Source organism: Gobius niger (genome assembly GCF_951799975.1).
Source record: "Gobius niger genome assembly, chromosome: 8".
Classification (NCBI taxonomy): domain Eukaryota; kingdom Metazoa; phylum Chordata; class Actinopteri; order Gobiiformes; family Gobiidae; genus Gobius; species Gobius niger.
This window is the reverse complement of record NC_136859.1, coordinates 3959945-3982074: the sequence shown is the minus strand read 5'-3', so window position 1 is coordinate 3982074 and position 22130 is coordinate 3959945. Positions and strand designations below refer to the sequence as shown.

General features: G+C 41.5%; 2 protein-coding genes across 2 annotated transcripts in view; both read right to left on the bottom strand.

Annotated features, from left to right (window-relative positions):
- Positions 1 to 427: 427 nt before the first annotated feature.
- LOC306966801 (E3 ubiquitin-protein ligase TRIM65-like) lies at positions 428 to 7007 on the bottom strand (the record flags this gene model as incomplete). Its single annotated transcript, XM_079561617.1, has 8 exons — positions 428 to 782; positions 1996 to 2234; positions 2305 to 2361; positions 3395 to 3545; positions 5390 to 5623; positions 5689 to 5784; positions 6442 to 6548; positions 6788 to 7007. 8 exons carry the CDS (start codon positions 7005 to 7007, stop codon positions 483 to 485), a joined length of 1404 nt encoding a protein of 467 aa, XP_079417743.1. The 3' UTR covers positions 428 to 482.
- Positions 7008 to 14985: 7978 nt separating this feature from the next.
- The window catches only part of LOC306966800 (uncharacterized protein), a 45270-nt gene continuing 38125 nt past the window's right edge, over positions 14986 to 22130 (bottom strand). The window contains exons 19-23 of the mRNA XM_079561616.1: positions 21335 to 21401; positions 21077 to 21256; positions 17146 to 18207; positions 15490 to 15603; positions 14986 to 15060 (exon numbers count right to left, since the gene is read on the bottom strand). Coding sequence (XP_079417742.1) covers positions 15046 to 15060; positions 15490 to 15603; positions 17146 to 18207; positions 21077 to 21256; positions 21335 to 21401 — 1438 coding nt within the window. The 3' untranslated portion in view covers positions 14986 to 15045. The remainder of the gene's footprint in view (positions 15061 to 15489; positions 15604 to 17145; positions 18208 to 21076; positions 21257 to 21334; positions 21402 to 22130) is intronic.

Genomic DNA, 22130 nt, shown 5'->3' with positions numbered 1-22130 from the left:
ACTGACAGATTTGACCAAACCAAAGCACAGGGACACTCGTGCGTCGTGTTTTCGGACTTTTTCACGGATTAACATGGAGGAGCAGGATCTTCACGGTCCTCGGCAGGTGGACAGCGTGTTTTCCTTCTTCATCAGGACAAAGGCCTGACCAGTAACTTTAAGGTGAGGATCTTTAGTTTTGGATGTGTTTACAAAGCGGGTGATAAAGCTGATGTAGCTGAGTTTGGGGAAACTGCAAGCCCCTCAAGCCCCCTCCGCCCCCCCTCTGCACGGGCCTGATGCGTGACGTCATTGGAGAGACACAGTTTTGGAAAGCAATGTCCAAATGTTTTTCCTGATCATTATTTGGAAGTGTCACAAACCTGTCGAACAGCTTCACTAATACAATATGGAGGACGACAGTGACAGAGCACATGAAGTTAGTTGGAGCGAGAGAAGACGATGTCGAGGGAGAGAAGGATAGAAGAACTGAGCACCACGGGTCAGTCTCGGTCACAGAAGGCGACGTAGGAGTTGCTGCCGAGCCACACGGCCGCGTACAGGGGCTGGGTGAAGCGGTTCTCCAGCCTGTGCACGAGGTGGAGCCGCTGCCCGGTCACCGTGAAGAAGCACAGCAGCCCCCGGTCGTGGTCCAAGAACACGGCGATCCTTCGGGACACGGCGCCCTCCGGGACCACCACCGCCTGCTCCCGGGCGCCGTGGCAGAAGGAAAGCGACGACGCGGCGCATTTCAGGCACCAGGAGTCGGCGTTGTGCCCCAGCCGGGAGTCGTTGGACGAGCCCTGAGAGAGGACACAGCAAAAGGTCACGTTATGTATCGCAAAACCACCGAAATAAGAAGTTCAGTTTTAGTCATGATTCTCCTATGCTACATGTTAGCCTTGTGCTAGTTATAATCAGTGGTGGTCATTGGTTAAAGTGCATGATGTCATTACTCGAGTTAAAAGTACAGATTGTATTAGAACATACAGTATTTAATGATATTCTGTTTTTAGCCACTTCTTTTCATTTTCATTACACGACAAAAATATATGGAGATTTTAGTCGTCATTACGTGCCTTTAGTTTAGTCACAGTCAACTTTAAGCCAGAAATAATAGTTCTTTTGACTAAAATTAAGACAAAATTTTAAGTTAACACCTTAAAGGTTGACTAACATAAATCGATCTAATGTCGATTAAAGCTTAAATCGTTTTACATTAGAATCAGAGCTTTAAAGGAACAGGCCACTGTTTTTCCATACTGAGATATGTTCTTACCTGAGCTTAGACGAGTTGATGCGTGCCTGTCTGGTCTGTGTGTGAGCCCTCAGTCACGCCAAACAACCAGAGATGTTGTTAGCATTTGGCCTCTCCCAGTGTATTCCTATGGCTCCAAACAGGGGTGAAGTTGGAAGCGACCAAGCTCTTCCACGGGCACAAAGACCAGACAGGTACGGATCAACTCATCTAAGCTCAGGAAAAACAGTGTTCCTTTAACAGAGCACATTTTCTCTAGTTAAATCAAAAAGCTTCTGGACGGGAAAGCAACAGTGTAATGCCTCATTTTGTCCGGTTTTTGCCTTGTTTTTGGCAGATTATTGTCGCTCTTTTGTCACTTTTACATTGTATTATTGTTGCTTTTCTGGCACGTATTTCTCCGCTTTTTTGTCACATTTCTGATTCGTTTTCATCCTCGTTTTTGTTGCTATTTTGATGTTTTTTGAAAGAACGTTTTAGATTTGGGTGAAGCTAAACTGGAGAAAATGTTCTCGGTTCAGGTGGGGGTAAAGAGGTTAATAAATCAATCCTATGCCCATAATAAAGCGCCCCCTGCTGTCACAGTTTAGAAGCTCCATACACAGGATTATAGATCAGACATACCCATATCGGTTCTTTCTTTCCTTGTAAAATAAAATAAAATAAAATCAGAGTCTTTAAGCTCATACGAGTTCAAATGGATTAAAATATGAATTGTCCCACAGCTGTGGCGTAAAGGCAGCAGCTCAGACAAATACCTTCCTCCCGATGCTGTGGTAGGCGACGCCCAGCGCCACCTGCCCGCCCTCCCACTCCGCCTCCCAGTAGCTCTGCCCCGTCAGCCCCTCGTGGGACAGGGCCTGGGTCCAGCCGTCGAACCTCTCGTGGTGGTCCGGGTACGAGTGGAGCTCCCCCCGGCGCCGGACCACACGGCTGCCCTCGGACAGAGACAGCTCGCGGTGGGCGGAGAACGGGTCCACGGACACGGGGCGCAGGTCTGGGAGGAGCAAGAAAGGAATAAACGTCTTGTGATTTGTGCTCTGTGAGTTTGAATGGACGGGACTTACACTGAAGGAGGTCGTCTCTGCGATCCAGCGCTGGGACGGGGGCGGAGTCACCGGCTCCTGGAGGAAGAACCTGAGTAACTTTAGGACATTTTTTACTTCTGCTTTAACCCCTTAACTCCCACCTGAACTGAGCACATTTTGTCCAGTTTGGCTTTACCCCAGTCCAAAAGCTTCTGGAAAAAAGCTGAGAAAATAGCAACAAAACTGAGATGAAAAACAATGATGGAAATGTGACAAAAAAGTGAGAAAACATTGAAAAATTGATGAAAAAGTGGCAAAAATGTCACAAGAAATTGACAAAAAAAATGACAAACATTTGATTAAAAAATGACGAAAAAATGACAAAAATGTGACAAAATGTTAAAAAAAAAAATACAAAAATGTGATAAAAATGTGACAAAAAAATGACAAAAAAGACAAAAAAAATAACAAAAATGTGACAAAAATGTGACAAAAAATGACAAAAAAATTTACAAAAAAGTTACAAAGATGAGTTGAATACCCAACAAAAAAATGATGGAAAAAAAATCTGATGATGTGAGGAAAAAGATCCTCTCGGTTCAGGCAGGAGTTAAGAGGTTAAGCAATATGAATTCAAAGTGCGACGAAACACCAACCCTGCTGATAAACTGTATATATAGTATTTTCTGCTGTTCACACTAAATGTTTTTCGCCCTTTAACACAAACTAGAGAAGCTCTGGCTTTAGTGTTTCGGCTTCTTGGACGGGTTTCTATGCGGAGTCCTGATATCTGTATTTGTGGGTGGCTGTGAGGTAAGCCAACATGTGTATTTGTGTGGCATTTGTGCACTTACCCTTGTTTTGTGGCTCCTGCAGTATGTTCACAGAAGTCACTGCAGAAAAAAGAAAAGAAAATCATTCAAGATCCAAGAATGATGAGGTGGAACTGGCCAAACAAGGCACTTTAAATGAGCTAATATATTAAAAAGTTCTTGAAGTAAGGTGTGTAGAAATGACACATATCAAAGTAATATATTTTTAATTGTAGTAACTTTAAGTTCAAGATATAATTGTTGATTTATGGTTCAATAATGAGATACCCAGTCTTATTTTGGGCTCAGTGTCTGACCTGCCGCGGTGACGGTCGGGAGCTCCTGCAGATAAACCGACTCCAGCTGCTGCTTCAGGTCCATCAGGGCTTTTCTCACAGGACCGAAGGAAACGTGAGGGTTGACCACAGGGGAAGAGCCAGAAACGGGACACCTGAAGGACCCGCACACCTGCCAGGAGAGAGGGAGGTCAGCAGGTCTGGGACAGTGCTCTGCTGACATCTAGTGGTACAAATTAAGAATGCATAAGAACTCACCATTTTTACTGCAGAACTGTGCAACATGAAAGGTAAATGAGCAAGTGTGTGAGGGCATGCGATAAAATAATCTAGGATGAAAAATAAACAAGCAACTGTAAAATGTGTTAAAGTCTGAAATATACAAACTATACACATTGAATCCGTACATGTCCCGACAAACAACGGCAACAGATGTGAACATGAATAACCCCACGGTGCAATTATAACACAATTATCTTTGCTGTTCATGAGTCTGACAGCGGAGAGGGAAAGGCTGGGCTAATGCAGGTAGCTGCAAGTCCACTTTATTGCTTTTGGATGCCATTTTAATGTATTTGATTTCCTAACTCTTGCAAACATTGCATCACACATTTGAATGAGGGGACCTTTCGATTTTCAGAAGCAAATCAGACACAACTGACTCTGGAGGTGCTGAAGTCACACACAGAGGAGACCGGGCTCGGAGGCTCTGGAACAGATTTCCCTGAAGTGTGAAAATGAACCAGTCTCTTAATGTTTTTAAGTCTTGTTGAAACTCATGTTTTTGTGCTGGCCTTCGATACAAGCTGAACAGGTCTTTCGTATTGTTATCGTTTCATGTTGAATATTTTGTAACCATTTTTATTCATTCAAAGTCATTCAGCAAAAAAATGTGCACAATTTCAGCCAAAACTGCAGCTGAATGTGACAGAGAATTTGGGGATTTTTGATACTTAAAAAGGGACTATACTGAGTTTAAAAATGTTAAAGCTAAGTATTTTCCTCCCCCTACATGTTCCAGCCATGTGTAAAATGAGCTCAGACCTGTTCACCACAACTGCCTCTAAAATCCTGACCTGTCACTCAGAAAGGTGTCACTTCGGGTCCAAATTGCCGTCATGCACGAGCTTAATATAGAAGGTGCAGTTACACGTATGACCTGAGGTGGCAGTAGTGAGAATAAAATGGCTAATTTACATTGAGTCCCTTTAAGGCGAGACACTGAAGGTAAATAGGGAAAAAAGTTAATCTAAAGACATCAATCTGAAACTTTTGCTGAGCATTACTGATATAAAAATGAGGAAAAAATGTATTGCATTTTATGTTTTCAATTTGTGCATGAAAATGGGCAATGAAAACTAAATGATGGATTGAGCCAGATTAAAATGTATAGTTTTATTTTATTGACGTATTAGTAACTAAGATTTTTTCAGACGGGATTTTGGAAATCTTGTTAACTAATCATCAGTGAAAAAAACTGTAAAAAAATCTGTCAAATTCCGCCTTGTTTTATGGGCTCAAAGCTGAATAAATCAGGCTTAGAAGTAGATATTAAAAAATCCCTCTGAAAAAAACTTCAAAATATTGCTAAGTCCAAGATTGGAAAGTTTGGAGTCTGTGGGAGAGACTATAAGGGCTCAGGCGCTGCCCGAGAGGGGCCTGATCCTCATTCAGAGAAAACCAGCCCTGAGGTTTTGTAGCGAGTGCACGTGAGCGGCTCCTTCTTTGCTCTTCTGCACCAGGCGTCTCGTAGGGGGAAAAATACCATATTTGGGTGAAAGCGTCATCACGGGGACCCTTCAGCACATGTGGATGTAACATCTGTCAATATTTGTGAATGAATGACACTTATACTCTGAAAAGTAAGATGTAAAGGGAAAATAGATAAAAATCTCCTCTTCGACCACTGTGTGAAAAATGACTCACCTGCCGTGCCTCGCCTTAAAGAAGAGAGAGAAACCCTGTTCCCAACACATGTCCACAGCTGTTCTACCGTCTATAAACCAAAGCCCAAACCTGCGTGACGAGCCCCGGGTCCGGTGACCGTGTGAGTTTCTCAAGCTCCGCCTCTCGGCCCCGGAGCGCGGCCACGTCCCGCTCCAGACGCTCCAGCTGGTTTTCGGCCCGAGTGAGTTCCGCTTTCTCCTGAGCCCGGATCAGCTCCTTCACCTCCACACGGCGCTGCTCCATGAAGTCCTGCAGCTCCGAGAACATCCGGCTGCTGTCCTTCAACGCCGCCTTCACCGCGCGCTGCAGGAGGAGAGCCTTTAATAACGTCTACAGATGATACAAGTGTGACTGTGGCTCATACGCACCGGGAAATCCTTCATGGAGAGATGAAGCTGGCGAAGCTCCGACTCCTTCTGGCTGATTTGTTGAGCCAGAAAAATCTGTGTTTCACTCAGAAGATGCTGCAGAAGAACCAGGAGTAGATACAGGTTAAGTTAAGGAGCCCACATTGACTCTTTAACCCCTTAACTCCCACCTGAACCGAGCACATTTTCTCCAGTTTGGCTAAACCCCAGTCCAAAAGCTTCTGGAAAAAAGGTGTGAAAATAGCGACAGAAATGAGACGAAAACAATGAAGATGTGACAAAAAAAGTGAGAAAACTTTGACGAAAAATGACAAAAATGTGACAAAAAAATGACAAAAAAGCAAAAAAAATGACCTAAAAAATTGACAAAAATTGGACAAAAAATGTGACAAAAAAGCAAAAAAAAAAGCAAAAAAAGAAAAGACAGAAAATTGACAAAAAAATGACAAAAAATGTGAAAAAATGTGGCAAAAATGTAACAAAAAAATGTCAAAGTTACAAAAATTAGTTGAATACCCCGCCCAAAAAAAAAGATGGAAAAAAATCTCGTGATGTGAGGAAAAAGATCCATTTAGATGAGTTTTGTTGATCTTAGCTTTCAAATGAGGTGTTACACTGGCCTACAGGATTTGGGTAAAGCTGAACTGGAGAAAATGCTCTCGGTTCAGGCGGGAGTTAAGAGGTTAATGCTTTTAATGGCACTTTATTGCTTGGAATCTGGAGTTTCAAAAGCCAGTTGGACTTAGGACTGACCTCTCCGCCGTTTCCCTGGGGTCGGACGGAGCAGATGTCAAACGTGGCGTGTTCAAAGTCGAGCGGAGGAGCAGAGGGCGCCGGGTTTAAGCTCACAGCCCCGAAACCTGAGAGGAAATTACATAAACCAGAGAAATCACACTCCAGATACAACATTAGTGAAGTCTTATGTTATTTAAAACACTCCAAGTAAATCAAATAACACAACAAAGATAAATATGACTAAAGCAGATTTTCAAATGACTAAATATACCAACACTTCTGTTTTTAGCCTCTACAGACTAATATTAACTAAATAAATATGAATACTATTGTCCACACTGATGATTTTGTGCGTCCCTCTCACCCTGAGCCAGGCCGGGGTCGGTCCCGAAGGAGACTCTGCACTGGGGGCAGGTCCGGCTCTGGTCCGACCCGCAGCTCCAGCGCATGGAGAGGCAGCTCCGGCAGAACCTGTGTCCACACGGGACGGTGACCGGGTCCGAGGGCGGCAGCTGACAGAGCAGGCAGAGCGGGGAGGCGGAGGACGACATGTCAGACGAGAGCGAGGACGAGCTGCGGGACATTTAACAGTTGAGGACGATTCAGCAATAACTCTGTTTAAACACATTATGGAAGAGAAGAGCCTACTCCTCTTGTAACCCAGATGTTAGCGACGCTTATAGGCCACCGTTTTTACATACTGAGATATGTTCTTACCTGAGCTTTGACGAGTTCTTTAGGACCTGTCTGATCTTCAGTCACGTAAACACAGCGCAGACGGCGTTAGCATTTAGCCTCTCCCTCTCTCCTCTATAGCTCCAAAACAGGTCAAGATAGAAGCTACCAAGCTCTTCCACGTTTTCCCTATTTAAATATGGTTACGTGAAGTGTTACACTACAAAGTATAATTACACAAAATTAAACAATGTGGATTTTCTAAGCGGATAAAAGGGGAACTATATTGTAAGGAGTAATAATTTCAGGAGTAGTTTGGCATCCGCACAGTAAAGTGAAGATTACTGCGCAGATTTCAAACTACTCCTGGTATTATTACGCCTTACAATATAGTTCCCCTTTTATCCGCTTAGAAAATCCACATTGTTTAATTTTGTGTAATTATACTTTGTAGTGGAACACTTCACGTAACCATAGAGAGGCTAAATGCTAACGCCGTCTGCGCTGTGTTTACGTGACTGAAGGCACGGGTGAAGAACAGACAGGTCCTAAAGAACTCGTCAAAGCTCAGGTAAGAACATATCTCAGTATGTAAAAACGGTGGCCTATTCCTTTAAGCTCTTAACCCCCACCTGAACCAAGTGTATTCTCTTCTGTTCACCTTTACCCAAATCTAAAAGAGCTTACAGTCTATATGCCAGTGTAGCGCCTAAGCTGGTTTGTGGCAGCCTCGCTTCTGTCAGTCTGCCCCAGGGGAAACTGTGGGCGATAAATCAAATTAATTCAATTAATTCATGCTTTTAAAAACAGACGATTTGGAAAATGGCCAAACTTGTAAAATGGGGTCCACCGCTCCATGTCCCCCCAACGTGCGGCCAATTTATCAGTGTTTCAGATGCTCCGTAGTGAAATGACTTTCTGACGATCTGCTGCTTCACAAAGGTGTCGAGTTTTAAAGGGGGGGGTGTTATGCAAAATCGACTTTTTTAAGCTTTACATCATGTTATTATGTCACTCCCTCATTAAAAAACATGCCTGAAGTGTTGCCTTGGCACATTCACGTATTTTTGAGTAATCTGTAAAAACTCTGATGGCGGCCATTTTAGGGATAGGTTTGCCTGAGTCCTCCTAGGAATGCCCCCACCTCCTGGAGACGCCTCCGAGCTTTCGTCACCAGCCGAGTAACCAACCACTGCTCCTCAGCAGAACCCCCTCCCCACTGATGCCACAGACAGCGTGTGGAGGGGGCGTGTCGGAAAGGCTCAGAGGTTCTTAAAGAGACAGAGGCCTATTTCAAGACATTCACTACAGCCATTTTGAGAGAGCAATTTTATACAAGGCAGTTATTCTAATTTACTGCATTTACAGACCAACAGAAGGACATCATTGTAGTGTGATATAGACTGGTGCTATGTGATTGAAAAAAGCATAATACCCCCTCTTTAAGAGTTTCTGCTCCTGTGTCTTTCTCTCACTCTGCTCTGAGCGGACCATTTAACTCCGCCCCTTTCCCTTGAGTTTCACAGCAGATCACAGCAGAGGCATGAAGACGATAAAACTAAAACACTTTTGAAAACTCTATGGCTTATTAAGAGGTTTTACTTCTGAGAGCAGACGAGGAATATCTAAAAAACAGTAATAACAGTTTTTAAATAAAGGGTTATGTTATGTTAATGGGTCTAACTGTAGCTGCATTCTGAAATATTAATGAGCAGGACTCTGAGCAGTTTTCTTCATATGAAAGATCAGGGGACTTTTATTTTTTGGCCACATCTTCCAGCCCTCTCCCTCCCCCTCAGTCCAAATGTAGCTCATCAGCATCAGCGTGGAGTGAATGAACCCCCTCCCTTTCATGTGAAGCTCTTTGGGTGTGACTTGAGTCAAATGAAAAGCTCTATACAAATAAGATTCCCTTTTCCTCGTTTTTCCCTTATTTTTGTTCCAGTAAGAAGTTTAGGTGAGTTCTGTAGGCCTTAGCTTTCAAATGATCCGTTACATTGGCCAATAGGCTGTAAACTCTCAGGTCAAGAAGCTTTAGGATTTGGATAAAGCGGAACTGGAGAAAATGTGCTCAGTTATGGTAGAGTTAAGGGCTTAAATTATAGCTATGAGTTTCAAAATTTTGTTCAATTTTAGACTTTAGCCTTTTTGGTCCTGATTTTTAAAAGTCTTGTTTTGACACAATTTGCTGAAATATCACAATACGATTGTTAATAAAAATAAAGTTTTAAAAAAAATAAAACAAACAACTCGCTTAAACATGGCCAAACACAGGAGATCCTCCACCTTTAACAGTAAATCAAATTACTTTTGTAAATAACATTATCCATCCTCAGATTGGGGCGTGTCCTCAGCGTCCATCCGTGACGTGACTAATGCTAAAGCTAACCTAGCTCAACCCCGTTTCCAACTGTAGATTTGACAACTTTCTAATTCAAAAATATTTGTCCTCAAAGGAAAACACTCTTCGTCATCCGCATCCTAATCTCGCGGAGCTTCTGTCTCCAGAGCTCACGGGTTTTAAACTTACTTTGTGACAAAAGGAGAAATCTGCGGGATGTTTCTCTTCAGGAGGAAACAACACGGTCTTCTTCAGCGCGTGCCGCACGTTGGGTTTAACCAGTGGCGCCACCTCCTGGTAGAGGCGGGGAAACACCACCAGAGAAGCGCAGCAGACAGACAGCTCGTATATGTGGCTGTTTTAATCTCCAGTTTGACTTTACCCAAATCTAAAAGCTCCCCCATTGTATAAAGTTATTGCCTCTTACGCTACTTTAGGGAAGAAAAACATCTTATAATCAAGTTAAATATCTATCTAAACAGTTTACTTTGAATAGTTGAATGGATTTCACTAATTATAGGCCAGTTTACACTAAAAACTTACTAAAAACAGTTTCATTTTTCTTTTTGTTTCATCTTGAAATCATTTGGGGACCCCCACCCAAGGCCTCGCAACCCCCTGAGGGGTCCTGGCCCCCACTTTGGGAACCACTGCTCTACTGGGACATTGTCAGGACCCGCTATGATAAACTTAGTACTGTATTTTCCCCACTAATGAATACTGAATAAACATTAAATTAAACCTATGAAGCTGAAATAATGACCATAACTGTCACTGTTACAGATTCAGATGTTTCTACATTTTTATGAACTATAGAGAAATAAATGTACTCTCGTGACCCACTTTTAGACCCTGATCCACCAGAGAGTCACAGCTCAGGCCTTGTTTAACCAATAGTTTTAATCTCTTAACTCCCGCCTGAACCGAGAGGATCTTTTTCCTCACGTCATCAGATTTTTTTGGTAATTTTTTGTAATTTTTTTGTCACATTTTTGTCACATTTTGTTACATTTTTGTCATTTTTTGTCACAATTTTTGTCATTCTTTTGTCATATTTTGATCACATTTTTGTAATTTTTTGCTAATTTTTTGTAATTTTATTGTCACATTTTTATCAAATTTTTGTCCTTTTTTTCGTCAATTTTTTATCACATTTTTGTCACATTTTGTTACATTTTTGTCATTTTTTTGGTCATTTTTTGTCACATTTTTGTCATTTTTTGTCACAATTTTTGTAATTTTTTTGTCATATTTTCGTCAATTTCTTGTGACATTTTTGTGACATTTTGCCACTTTTTCATCAATTTTTCGTCACTTTTTTGTCAATATTTTCTTACTTTTATGTCACATTTCCATCATTGTTTTCGTCTCAGTTTTGTTGCTATTTTCACAGCTTTTTCCCATAAGCTTTTGGACTGGGGTAAAGCCAAACTGGAGAAAATGTGCTCGGTTCAGGTGGGAGTTAAGGGGTTAATAGTTTGAGTTGGAGAGAATGCACTTAACAGAAGGTGAGGCCAAACACTTTTACTGCGAATACTGGAGAATACATTGTAAACTTCATATGTGAATATAATTATCCATCGTCTCTGTTTGAACAAAGACTGAGCTCATGCATGGACCTGCCTGTACTTCATCGTTACTGTGTGAGATACTATCAGATAAATACTGTGTACTACAGCTGAACAGACGACACCGGCGCGTATTACGAAAGCCCTTTATTACACTTTGGTCCAGACAGAACGGGTCAGACTGGTCTCTGGGTTTTCTGTAAACAGAGCGCTCAGACTCAGACGGATTCGGACACGCTCAGGGTTTCAGGAGCGTAAGTGCAGCTTCACGGACAGAGGAACAGGAAACACCAGTGACTCACGCTGGAGTCTGCAGATGACAGACGCCACCGTCCGACTGGTTCAGTGTTGATGTTAGAATTAAGTCACTGACAGCCGTTTAAAGAACTCAGGTCGACAACGCACTCATGTGAAAGAAACAGGCCTGACTGGAGGCCACGATGACGCCGCGTTACTTCACTTTGACAGAGAGAAACTGCAGAGGAACTGGAGGGAAACTAAAATGAAAGATGAACCAGGTCTCAGGTCAGCTGCACCACCAGATTTACAGCTGAAATTAACACTTTAAATTTGTCACATCATGCTTTACTTCTATTCATGAACTCCATTCGAGCTGAGTAGCTTAGACAATGCTTCAAATTCACTTGAATTAAGACAATTGATGCTGAATTTAAGTGTTGGTTCTGACTGCCTTGAAAGAAAAGCCAATGGAACAAGCGTTCATTCTTTTAAAGGGGCTAGATGCAAGTTAGCCATTTTATACTCATTACTGCCACCTCAGGTCATACGTGTAACTGCAGGTTCTATATTAAAGGGGGGGTATTATGCAAAATTTTTCAAGCTTCACATCATGTTATTCTGTCATTCCCTCATTAAAAACATGCCTGAAGTGTTGCCTTGGCACATTCACGTGTTTTTGAGTAATCTGTAAAAACTCTGATGGCGGCCATTTTAGGGATAGGTTTGCCTGAACGCCCCCACCTCCTGGAGACGCCTCCGAGCTTTCGTCGCCAGCCGAGTAACCAACCACTGCTCCTCAGCAGAACCCCCTCCCCACTGATGCCACAGACAGCGTGTGGAGGGGGCGTGTCGGAAAGAGTCAGAGGTTCTTAAAGAGACAGAGGCCTATTTCAAGACATTCACTACAGCCATTTTGAGAGAGCAATTTTATACAAGGCAGTTATTCTAATTTACTGCATTTACAGACCAACAGAAGGTTTCGTCATCATTGTAGTGTGATATAGACTGGTGCTATGTGATTGAAAAAAGCATAATACCCCCTCTTTAAGCTCGTGCATGACGGCACTTCGGACCCTAATTAACACCTTTTTGAGTGACAGTGCAGGATTTTAGAGGCAGTTGATGAATTGATGAAAAAGTAGCAAAAATGTGACAAAAAATTGCAAAAATGTGACAAAAATGTGATAAAAATTTGACCAAAAAATGACAAAAATGTTACAAAAAATGACAAAAATGTGACAAAATGTGACAAAAAATGTGCACAAATTTGATTGAAAAATGACGAAAAAATAACAAAAATGTGACAAAAATGTGGTAAAAATTTAACCAAAAAAATGAAATGACCAAAAAAATGACAAAAATGTGACAAAAAATGTGACAAAATATGACAAAAAAATGACACAAATTTGATTTAAAAAATTACAAAAAATTACAAAAAATTGACAAAAAATTACAAAAAAATGACAAAAATGTGATAAAAACAGACACAATAAATGACAAAAAAGTTACAAAAATGAGTTGAATACCCAACAAAAAAATGATGAAAAAAAAAAAATCTGATGACGTGAGGAAAAAGATCCTCTCAGTTCAGGCGGGAGTTAAGAGGTTAAAAGCATTAGATTTGACTTGCCTCTGCCTCTATAAACCCAGATAATGTTGCATAAAAATGGTTAAATGTCCAAAAACATAATGGGGGGTTCACTTTACACAGTGGCTCAAATCACCCCATACCTTTTTTCCTAATTTATGCGAGTAGTTCTTTCTAATCCAACACATAACCCAGTTTATTGAACAGTTTGTATAATCTTTATAATAGCTCATATGTCTTTAGGTAGAACTCGATTTGGTCCATTGCTTTTTTTCATATTCAGTAAAAAATTAAAGAATAAAAAACATGAATAAACATTTGACACACAGTGAAACTTCTCAACAATAAAATAAGACTCCATATATTAATCTCTCTTGACTTTGTACAAAAGGACAGAGTTACAGTGGTTTTGCATAGACACGTCTTTGGGAAGAATAACAATAATATACATCACATACAGTACATGCCTTTATAGCTGCAGAAGAAGATACTTTTCTGTTACACATTTGAGGAACATTTGTACATATTTGGTAAAAAATAATAATAATATACAGACAAAAGTAAACTTACAAGTAAAGGGGCTTTGTGCTTATTATTGCTTTTTTCAGCTTTACACCTTTTCCGTGGACTAAGAGTAAATGTTTAAGTACTTTTTTTCATATTTACTTTGCAGCAGGATTGTCGTAGCTTTTTGTTGTTTAGCCCTTTCATGCACAGCGGTCACTACAGTTATTGTTTTCTTCGATATGAATGAGTCAAGCGATGATGTCACGATAAAATCCCTTTTTAAACATGTTTTAATCCAGTGCCTTGTTAAACGCTCCCAAGTTCATGTTTTCATCAGTTTGTTCCTCTGATCTGAATGCCTGGGCTCGGGACAGGCATTTCAAACCACAGCTGCCGATCGATCGTCACTTCCTCTTTACAGACGTGTCTCCGCTTGTGTCTTTATGAGACAAGTGAAGAGGTGGTTATGTTGCTCCAAATTCAGATCAATAAATGATTCCTGAATGTGTGTTTTCAATCCTGTTCGAAACATCTCGAACGGACAAAAGGAGGATATGAAACTAATGCAGAATCTCACTGTATTTACGACAATTATACTGAATATATTGTACTATGATAATAACAGTTCTAGTCTGACTTAAAGGGATATTTCAGGATCTCTGACATAGGGCCTCATTTCCTCGTTATCCAGAGTGTTGCTGATTTCTGGAGATATTTTTTTTGTAATTCATGCAGTTCTTATATTTGAAGTGTTTTGTGGCGCTAGGCTAATGCAAGGCTAGCGCATGTCTATGGTATCAGTTAGCCTGCATTAAAAACAGTGTGACCCGCTCCACAGAGCACCTGAGGCAAATCACTTATAACACCAGACTAACCATATAAATGTCTGTGTCGATGGAGTAATTTGAACCATTTTGCATTTAAAATAACTTATATTTGAGCAGCATCATCGTGGTTGTATAAGCTACGCAGCGGCGGAGTGATCTGCTAGAAAATAGTCCCTCAAAATGCGATCATTCATGTTATGCAAGGTCGGTTATATTCCAAACATGATTCTATGGACACAGACATTTATATGGTTAGTCTGGTGTTATAAGTGATTTGCCTCAGGTGCTCTGTGGAGCGGGTCACACTGTTTTTAATGCAGGCTAGCTGATACCATAGAAATACACTAGCCTTGCACTAGCCTAGCGCCACGAAACTCTTCAAATATAAGAACTGCATGAATTACAAAAAAAATATCTCCAGGTACCAGCAACACTCTGGATAACTAGGAAATGAGGCCCTATGTCAAAAATCCTGAAATATCCCTCTAAAGACAAAATAGCTGGACCTGCATTGACTCAGTATTTCTATGAGGAAAACAGATTTATGTTTCTGACCTGGGCGACTCTATCGCTACAACTCGGAGAGAACGTTTGATCCTGGTCGGCCTTTGTGCCACAGAGAGCGGGATTACTCACAGAGGCATGAATTATCCCCGTAAACAACATTATATAAAGGGCAGAAACGTCAAGTTAATTTGGCACAAACGCCCCTTTACACAAACTGTCAGGTGAGAAAGTTCAAACACTTTAGAGACACTGGATTATGATTAAACAAAGTAAAAAAGCTCTTGAATACTGTGCATGACTCAGGCTTTGTAGGATTACCCTGGTTTTTAACGCCTGGAGCTGCTCTGGAGTCCGACCGGGCCGACGAGGCTACGGGCCGACGACCTGAGGGGACAACAGAGGACACAGTCAGACACGCCCCGGGGCAGACTCACCGCGCCGTGGCTGGCTTTGTGTGTCCACGGCCAGAGCCACATGGTCTGATTTCAGAAAGCAAAGGACGAGGACTGAACCGACGACATTCATGACTGAGGTTTTACCGTCAAACAACATAATCGTCTAAAGTAACTTAATGAAAGATGGAGTGACAGCACAGAGTTATTAAAAGAGGAAAAGAAAACAATAAGACGTGAGCCAAGTTTAAACTATGACTAAACCAGTTCCAGATCTGCTGCATTTATTGCCAACAGCAGAATAATAGCAACAAAACTTTATATTTTATGGTGCCAACAATAGTAGTTTGACCAAAATGGAAATAATCATGATGTAACTCTTAAAACATATTAAAGTATATGTGATGAAGTGATGTGTGACCTGTTCACAGAGCCTCTGGGAGCCCGGCCTCTTCCTGCTGGAGATCTTTGGAGACAGACTCAGGTCCGGAGGAGGGTCTTTAGGTTCAGAGGAGCAGACTGTCCCACTCGGAGTCTGTAAGAGGGAGAGAGACGAGGAAAGACAGGGTTAAAAACACGACTTCATCAAGAGGGAGAGAGAGAAAAGAAAAACACAAGAACAAAAGCTCATTAACAGCCTTTTGGAGGAAGGTTCCTTGACAGCCTTCTCCAAAAGTATCTTCCTTTGGTGAAACTTTGTTGGTTTTCTTGAGTAATCGTCTGTACTCTGTAGTTGATCTGTAGTATTTTGGGTTATGATTCCCAAAATACTGATGAAAAGGACAGGAAACAGCAACAGTCAAACGACCAGAGAGCTTTGTATTCACTTAAAACGTCAATTTAAGTTGTTAAAATCATGATGTTCAGTTTTAAATGACAAAGTACATCCATACAATTTAGTTATTTGTAAAAAAATATATTAAAAAAGTCATATTTATTTTACACTACCCTGATACCTAGCAAAATGTAGTACAATGTCATCTGTAACCATCTGTAATTGTAGTACAAACACAATGGAATCATGTGTATTAGTACTTTGGAGGTACATAATGTAATGTGTTTGTTTGTTGACTTTATTGTACCCGTAGGGAAATTTGTCCTCTGCATTTGACCCATCCTGGGCCAGCCCATAAGGAGCAGTGGGCGATGGCAGGGCCGCGCCTGGGGGCCCATCTCCAGATGTGGGGCCAGGCTGAAGGTCAGAATCATCTGGCTGGAGTATTGATCTATTATACATGTTTTTAGTGGTAGAGGAAACCTATACAGACACGGGGAGAACATGCAAACTCCACACTGAAAGGCCCCGCCCCTGGTGGGAATCAAACCCGGGACCTTCTAGCTGTGAAGCACGAGCGCTAACCACTAGACAAAGGACTCTTGGGGTTAGGGCTTAAGGTTATTACATTATGTACCTTCAAACAACTAATACATATTTGTTTGAAGGTACAAACAAATATTTATAGTAAATATGTTTTTGTACAAGTTATTACACATTGTTACAGAGCACATTACATTGTACTACATCTCTCACTTTGAGAATCCCTGCAGTAGAGCTGCACAGTCCCACCAGCTCCAGAAAGACAGATTCCTGTTCAAAATCTCCATAGACTTTTCAAAAAAATGTATAACGAGTTTATGGAAAATAAATACCAAATACTTTAAACATTTTGGATACGTCCATGTGACATAGTGTTTTCTATAATGTCCATGAGTTTCCACAGGCTGATTAGGTGCACTTTAAAAAAAAACTTAATTTGTATTACATTTTAATGCCAAAGTCTTTGGTGGTCTTTGCGATGGAGTTTGACTTTCGGAGGGTGAGAGTGTTAACCCCATAGAGTCGCCTCTAGGGCTAACAATTTCCAATAAATGGGATTTAACCATAATAAACAGTGGGACTTTACAGAATAATTAAGATGGGTGAAAAGATAGATAAAGAGAAACCGATCAGAGGCGCATTAGCAGCCAGACACCGCTCCCACCACCACCAGAGAAAACTCCAAATCCACCAAACTGACACCGCCACCACGAGCGGATGCTGCAGTTCCAGCCCCCACCACCAGAGGGCGGTCCACACCTGTTCTTTCCCAGCTCCTCGTCCGGGTCTGAGCCGCTTGCTCAGCGGAGACTGGGGCACGTCCTTCGGGGGAGGCGACCTCTTGGACGGACTGCACTTCTCGCCGTTTGCCAAACCCGACTTCGGCGACAGAGGAGGCGACGCCGCGACCCCGAAGCCGTCCATGCTCATCTCCAGCTGCTTTATCGACGCCTCCAGGCTGTCGATCGAGTCCAGCGCGTTCTTACACAACTGCTTCACCTGTTTTTGAGGTCTGGGGGAAGAAATCTCAACTCTTCTGCTTCCATGTCCGTTTGCGTGCGAGTTTTTAGCCTCCTTCTCTCCCGTTTTCTTGCTAGCTTTCGCGCTGCCCAACCGTATGGCGCGGCTAATTTGTGCTAGCTTATTTTTCGGAAACTTAAGCTTAAATTTCTTCTTGCCGTCAGTCTTTTTCACCTCTTCTTTTGTTTCTCCCTGAAAGGTAAACTGCACCGGCGTCCCCTCGTTGTCGTCATCCTTCAAGACACTTTCTCGCGACTTGGCCAGCTCCTCCTCGCATTCCAAGATGGTAGAAAGTCGCCTAAAAGCCGCCGCGATGTCTATGGGTTCGTTCCAGAAGACGATGAAAGGTTCTTGGGAGAAATCGGCGCAAAAATCTTCAAATCCTTGGTTGTCGAACGCCACACTGGAGCCATTGCAATGTCCATTTCCCAGTTCCAGCGCTGTAGAAGGAGAGTTTCCATCTTCTTCTTCGGTTGATTTGTTTAAAGCTTGGTCTGGACTTGTAGAATTGTCTTTAAATTTCTCACTTATTTGCTCCAAAGAAACAATGTTGGCAGAATATTTTTGTAAAACGGGCAAAGACCGATTGTTAGTTTGTGTTTTTGTCACTTCCTTGACGTCGACTTGTTCTGTTTCTCTAATATCTTGACCAGAGTTCACGCTGTTCTGACCACTTTCTGGAGTCTTATCGGTGGACACATGATCTTTGTGGATTTCCTGGTTTGAAGGGAGTTGAGTTGTTTGCTGCTTCGGTCGATCATGCTCCACTTGCGCAGACCTAATAGATGCATCCACAGTGGCCTACAGGAAAACAGATTCTTCTCTGTTAGTCACAGTTTATCTGATTTACACACACATTGCACCTCCTAGAGACCAAAAACCTCTCAAGAACTGGAGCTCATAACTTTAACAGTCTGCGGGATCTTCTGTGCATTGAGGAAAACATGATGAGGCTGCAAATTGGTTCCCATAACAGTAGTTAGGCAGGCCAACTAAAGCTTCACTATCTCAAAGGTGGCACCATAATTGTCAATGGGGGAAAGTTTGGGTGAAAAGCCTTAAATATAGAGAAATAATAGGTAAAAAATAAAAATTGAGGGGAAAAAAACGGTAAAATTGTATAAAATGGGGATTTAATGTTGGGAAAAACAGGAGGAACCTTGGGAAATATGGGGGGGGGGGGCATGAAGAAAAAAAAAGGGGGGGAAATTGGGTAAAAATGTGGGACAAATCCTTAAGAATGAGGAAATAATAATAATAAAAAAGGAGAATAAATACCAAAAAAATGTAATGTTGGGAAAAACAGGGGGAGAATAAATTGGGGGCGAATGTGAAAAAAATGGGGAGAAATTGGGTAAAATTATGATAAACATGGGTAAAAATTAGTAAGAAATTTGGGACATTTTATTTGGAAAAATCCTTAAAAATTGAGAAATAATAGGTAAAAAATAAAAAAATAAAAAATGAGGGTAAAAAAACTGTAAAATTGTATAAAATGGGGATTTAATGTTGGGAAAAACAGGAGGAAAATTGGGAAATATTGGGGGGGGGACATGAAGAATAAAAAGGGGGGAAAAAGGGGGGGAAATTGGGTAAAATTAGAATAAAAATGTGGGGGAAAAAGTGAGAAATTGGGGGAAAATGTGGGACAAATCCTTAAAAATGAGGAAATAGTAATGGTAAATGGTTTCAACTTACATAGCGAGGAAATGAGGAAATAATAATAATAAAAAAGGAGAATAAATACCAAAAAAATTGGGGGAAAAAAGTGGTAAAATGTTATAAAATGGGGATTTAATGTTGGGAAAAACAGGGGGAAAAATTGAGGGTGAATGTTAAAAAAAATGGGGGGAAATTGGGTAAAATTAGAATAAACATGGGTAAAAAATAGTGAGAAATTTGGGACAAATATCCTTAAAAATGGGGAAATAATTGGGGAAAAAATGGGTACAATAAATAAATAAAATAATTATAGAAATTGGGGGGAAAAATGGTATGGCACCATAACTGTCATGGTCAAAACTGCCTACTGGGCCCACACACACAAACACCTGGTGCTTGGAAGTGCAGATGAACCACCCAAAAAATAAAAATACAGGTCAGATTTATGTAGTGTCCTTCTACTTGCTTTAGGCACTCAAAGCGCTTTACATGAAGGAACCACTCACCCATTCACGCTCTCATTCATACGCCAGTGTATGCGGACACAAGACGACCCGCTCTACTCTCTGCGTCACCTTCACCCCTTTATTGATAAGCCACTGGCCGCAGTCACATGGTGCAACAGCTGCACACATGCAAGGTGACAGTCTCGTTTGGACCAGTGCTGTTAATGCGCCAGACAGAAGATCAGGCCCTGGTGTTTCCACAGGCCCCACCCAGCCCAGACCACTGGTAAAGCTTCCACTTCCCACTTTGCCTTGGAACGCCGCTCGAACCGGTAATTACAACTTGTGAACTTGGAAACCTGCTACGAGTTTGTATACGAGACAAAGGCAGTAATGGCGCCTCCCAGTGGAGCAGCGCAGCTAATGTTAAACTGTAACAAAACCACTGCGTCAGTGACGTGAACATTACTTTAGGTCATGGCTTCAACATAACGTTATGTCGCATGTTTTTAAATTATATCTGGTTTGGAGAAACGGCCATATAACGTTAGCATCGTAATGTTGTAGCATTAGCCGTTTTGTTTACATACCAGTTTATTCACCTGGAACGCTCTGAGGTTGTAAGTCGTCATTTTCAAGTGGGAGAAATGAGAAATACCAGTAACCAGACTGAGCTCAGAGAAGAGAGGACTGCCCCTACTAAAACCACACCAGATTTAACATTTCACAACGTACCGCTGTAGAAACAGTTAATTTTACCAATGTTAGCATTTAGCTGCTTTAGCACAATTTTAGCTGGTGTTAGCATAACCACTGCACGTAGCTTACCTTCATAGCATAGCGCGGCTCAGTCACAGCGGCTCAGGACAATGACAATTAAATCACTTGCTTACTTATAGTTCATCTGGCAGGAAAAGGGATGAACTGAGGAGGGAACTATCTGCCTCTCTGGACCTCTTATCTCTCCTACGCAGTCAACATTCAAGACCAAGTCACGGCGCTTAACCAGATAAGGACTGAAGCTGCGTGATTATATTTCAAGAACCAATCGAATAACTGCACAAACATCCCGCCCCTAACCACGCCCCAATCCTTCTGCATCTGTGTTCATGACCTTTTCTCAACTGCCTTGCCTTAGCTTCTTCTTTCCTCTGAATAATTCCATAAAACCCACCAAAAGGCAGCATATGTCCATACTGCTCTCATGGCGCTCACAAAACCTCAAAGTCCATGTGAAGCCGCGTATTAACGGCTGATAAACGTGAGGAAATGTGAGTTAATCCCAGACGACTGACTTGGTTTCAAAATTGTCTTTCTTTGATGATCACAGGGGAAAGAAAAAACAACCATCTCTCTACAGCTTTGTGAAATCACTTACATTTACACAGGGAACTACTTGGGGCTACATCAAGAGCAGGACATATCAGACTTTATTTTTAAAGAGTTCAAAGACAGACGAACGCCATCTGGGGCAAATCGGATTACGCCAGAGCCCATGGAGACGCGCAAACAAACAGCAAACCCTCTGCTCCCGTTACATCATGTTTCATTTATTTATTTACCTCGGATGCCTCGTCCTTCTCCTCCCTGTCGTCGGTGGAAGCTGCTGTTATGGCTGGAGTTGTCACATTGCTAAGAGCGGCCCCCGAGACTCCCTTCAGGGCTGCGCTTTTCTGGGGCTTGGGTTTGACCTCCGGGGGCTGACGAGGCGGTTTGGGCACCGGCACCTTCTCTCGCTCCACCTGAAGGAAAAGCAACACAAAGAATTAAGAACAATATATGGTTATCGAGTGATGATTGTGTGCAGTTTATTCACTCGCCTGAGCTGAGGTGGACGAGGTCGCATCTCCAGACTTTGTACTGGAAACACTGGGAGTCACTGCAGACCTGGAGAAGGACAAGGTAATGAACATGAGAGCAGGAGACAGTAGCACAGGGATTCACAAATCTGGAATAAAAACTAGAGGTGGGTAGTATATCGTCTACAAGATAATATTTAAATTTCTGTTTGGAAGAAATGCAAATTTACAAGTCAAGAAATGTGGGAAAAATGAAAAAATAAATGAAAATACATAAAAAAAATAGAAACCCTGTGGAAATAATTTGGGGAAAAGTGGGGGAAGAATTCAAGAAAAATCTGTGGGGAAATTGGGAAAAAAATGAAAAAAAAAAATGGGAAAAAATATTGGAAAAAAAAGGGGAAATAATGGGAAAAAATAAATAAATAAAAATTGGGGAAAAGATAAGATAAGATAAGATGGTAAAAGAATAGAAACATTTAATAAAATGGGGAACTAAAGTTGGGAAAACAGGGGGAAAATTGAGAGAAATTGGGGGGAATGTAAAAAAAAATGGAGGGAAATGGGAAAAAAATAGAATATAAATGGGGGAAAATTTGTGAGAAATTAGGGAAAAATTTGGGGGGAAATCCTTAGAAATGGGGAAATAATCGGTGAAAAATTTAATTTAGATTTTTTTTTTACAATAAATACCCCAACAATTTTGAGAAAAAAATGGTAAAATTGAATAAAATGGGAATTAATGTTGGGAAAATTGGGAAAAATTGGGGGGGGGGGGGGAATGTGATGCAAAAAAATAAAAATAAAAATAAAATAA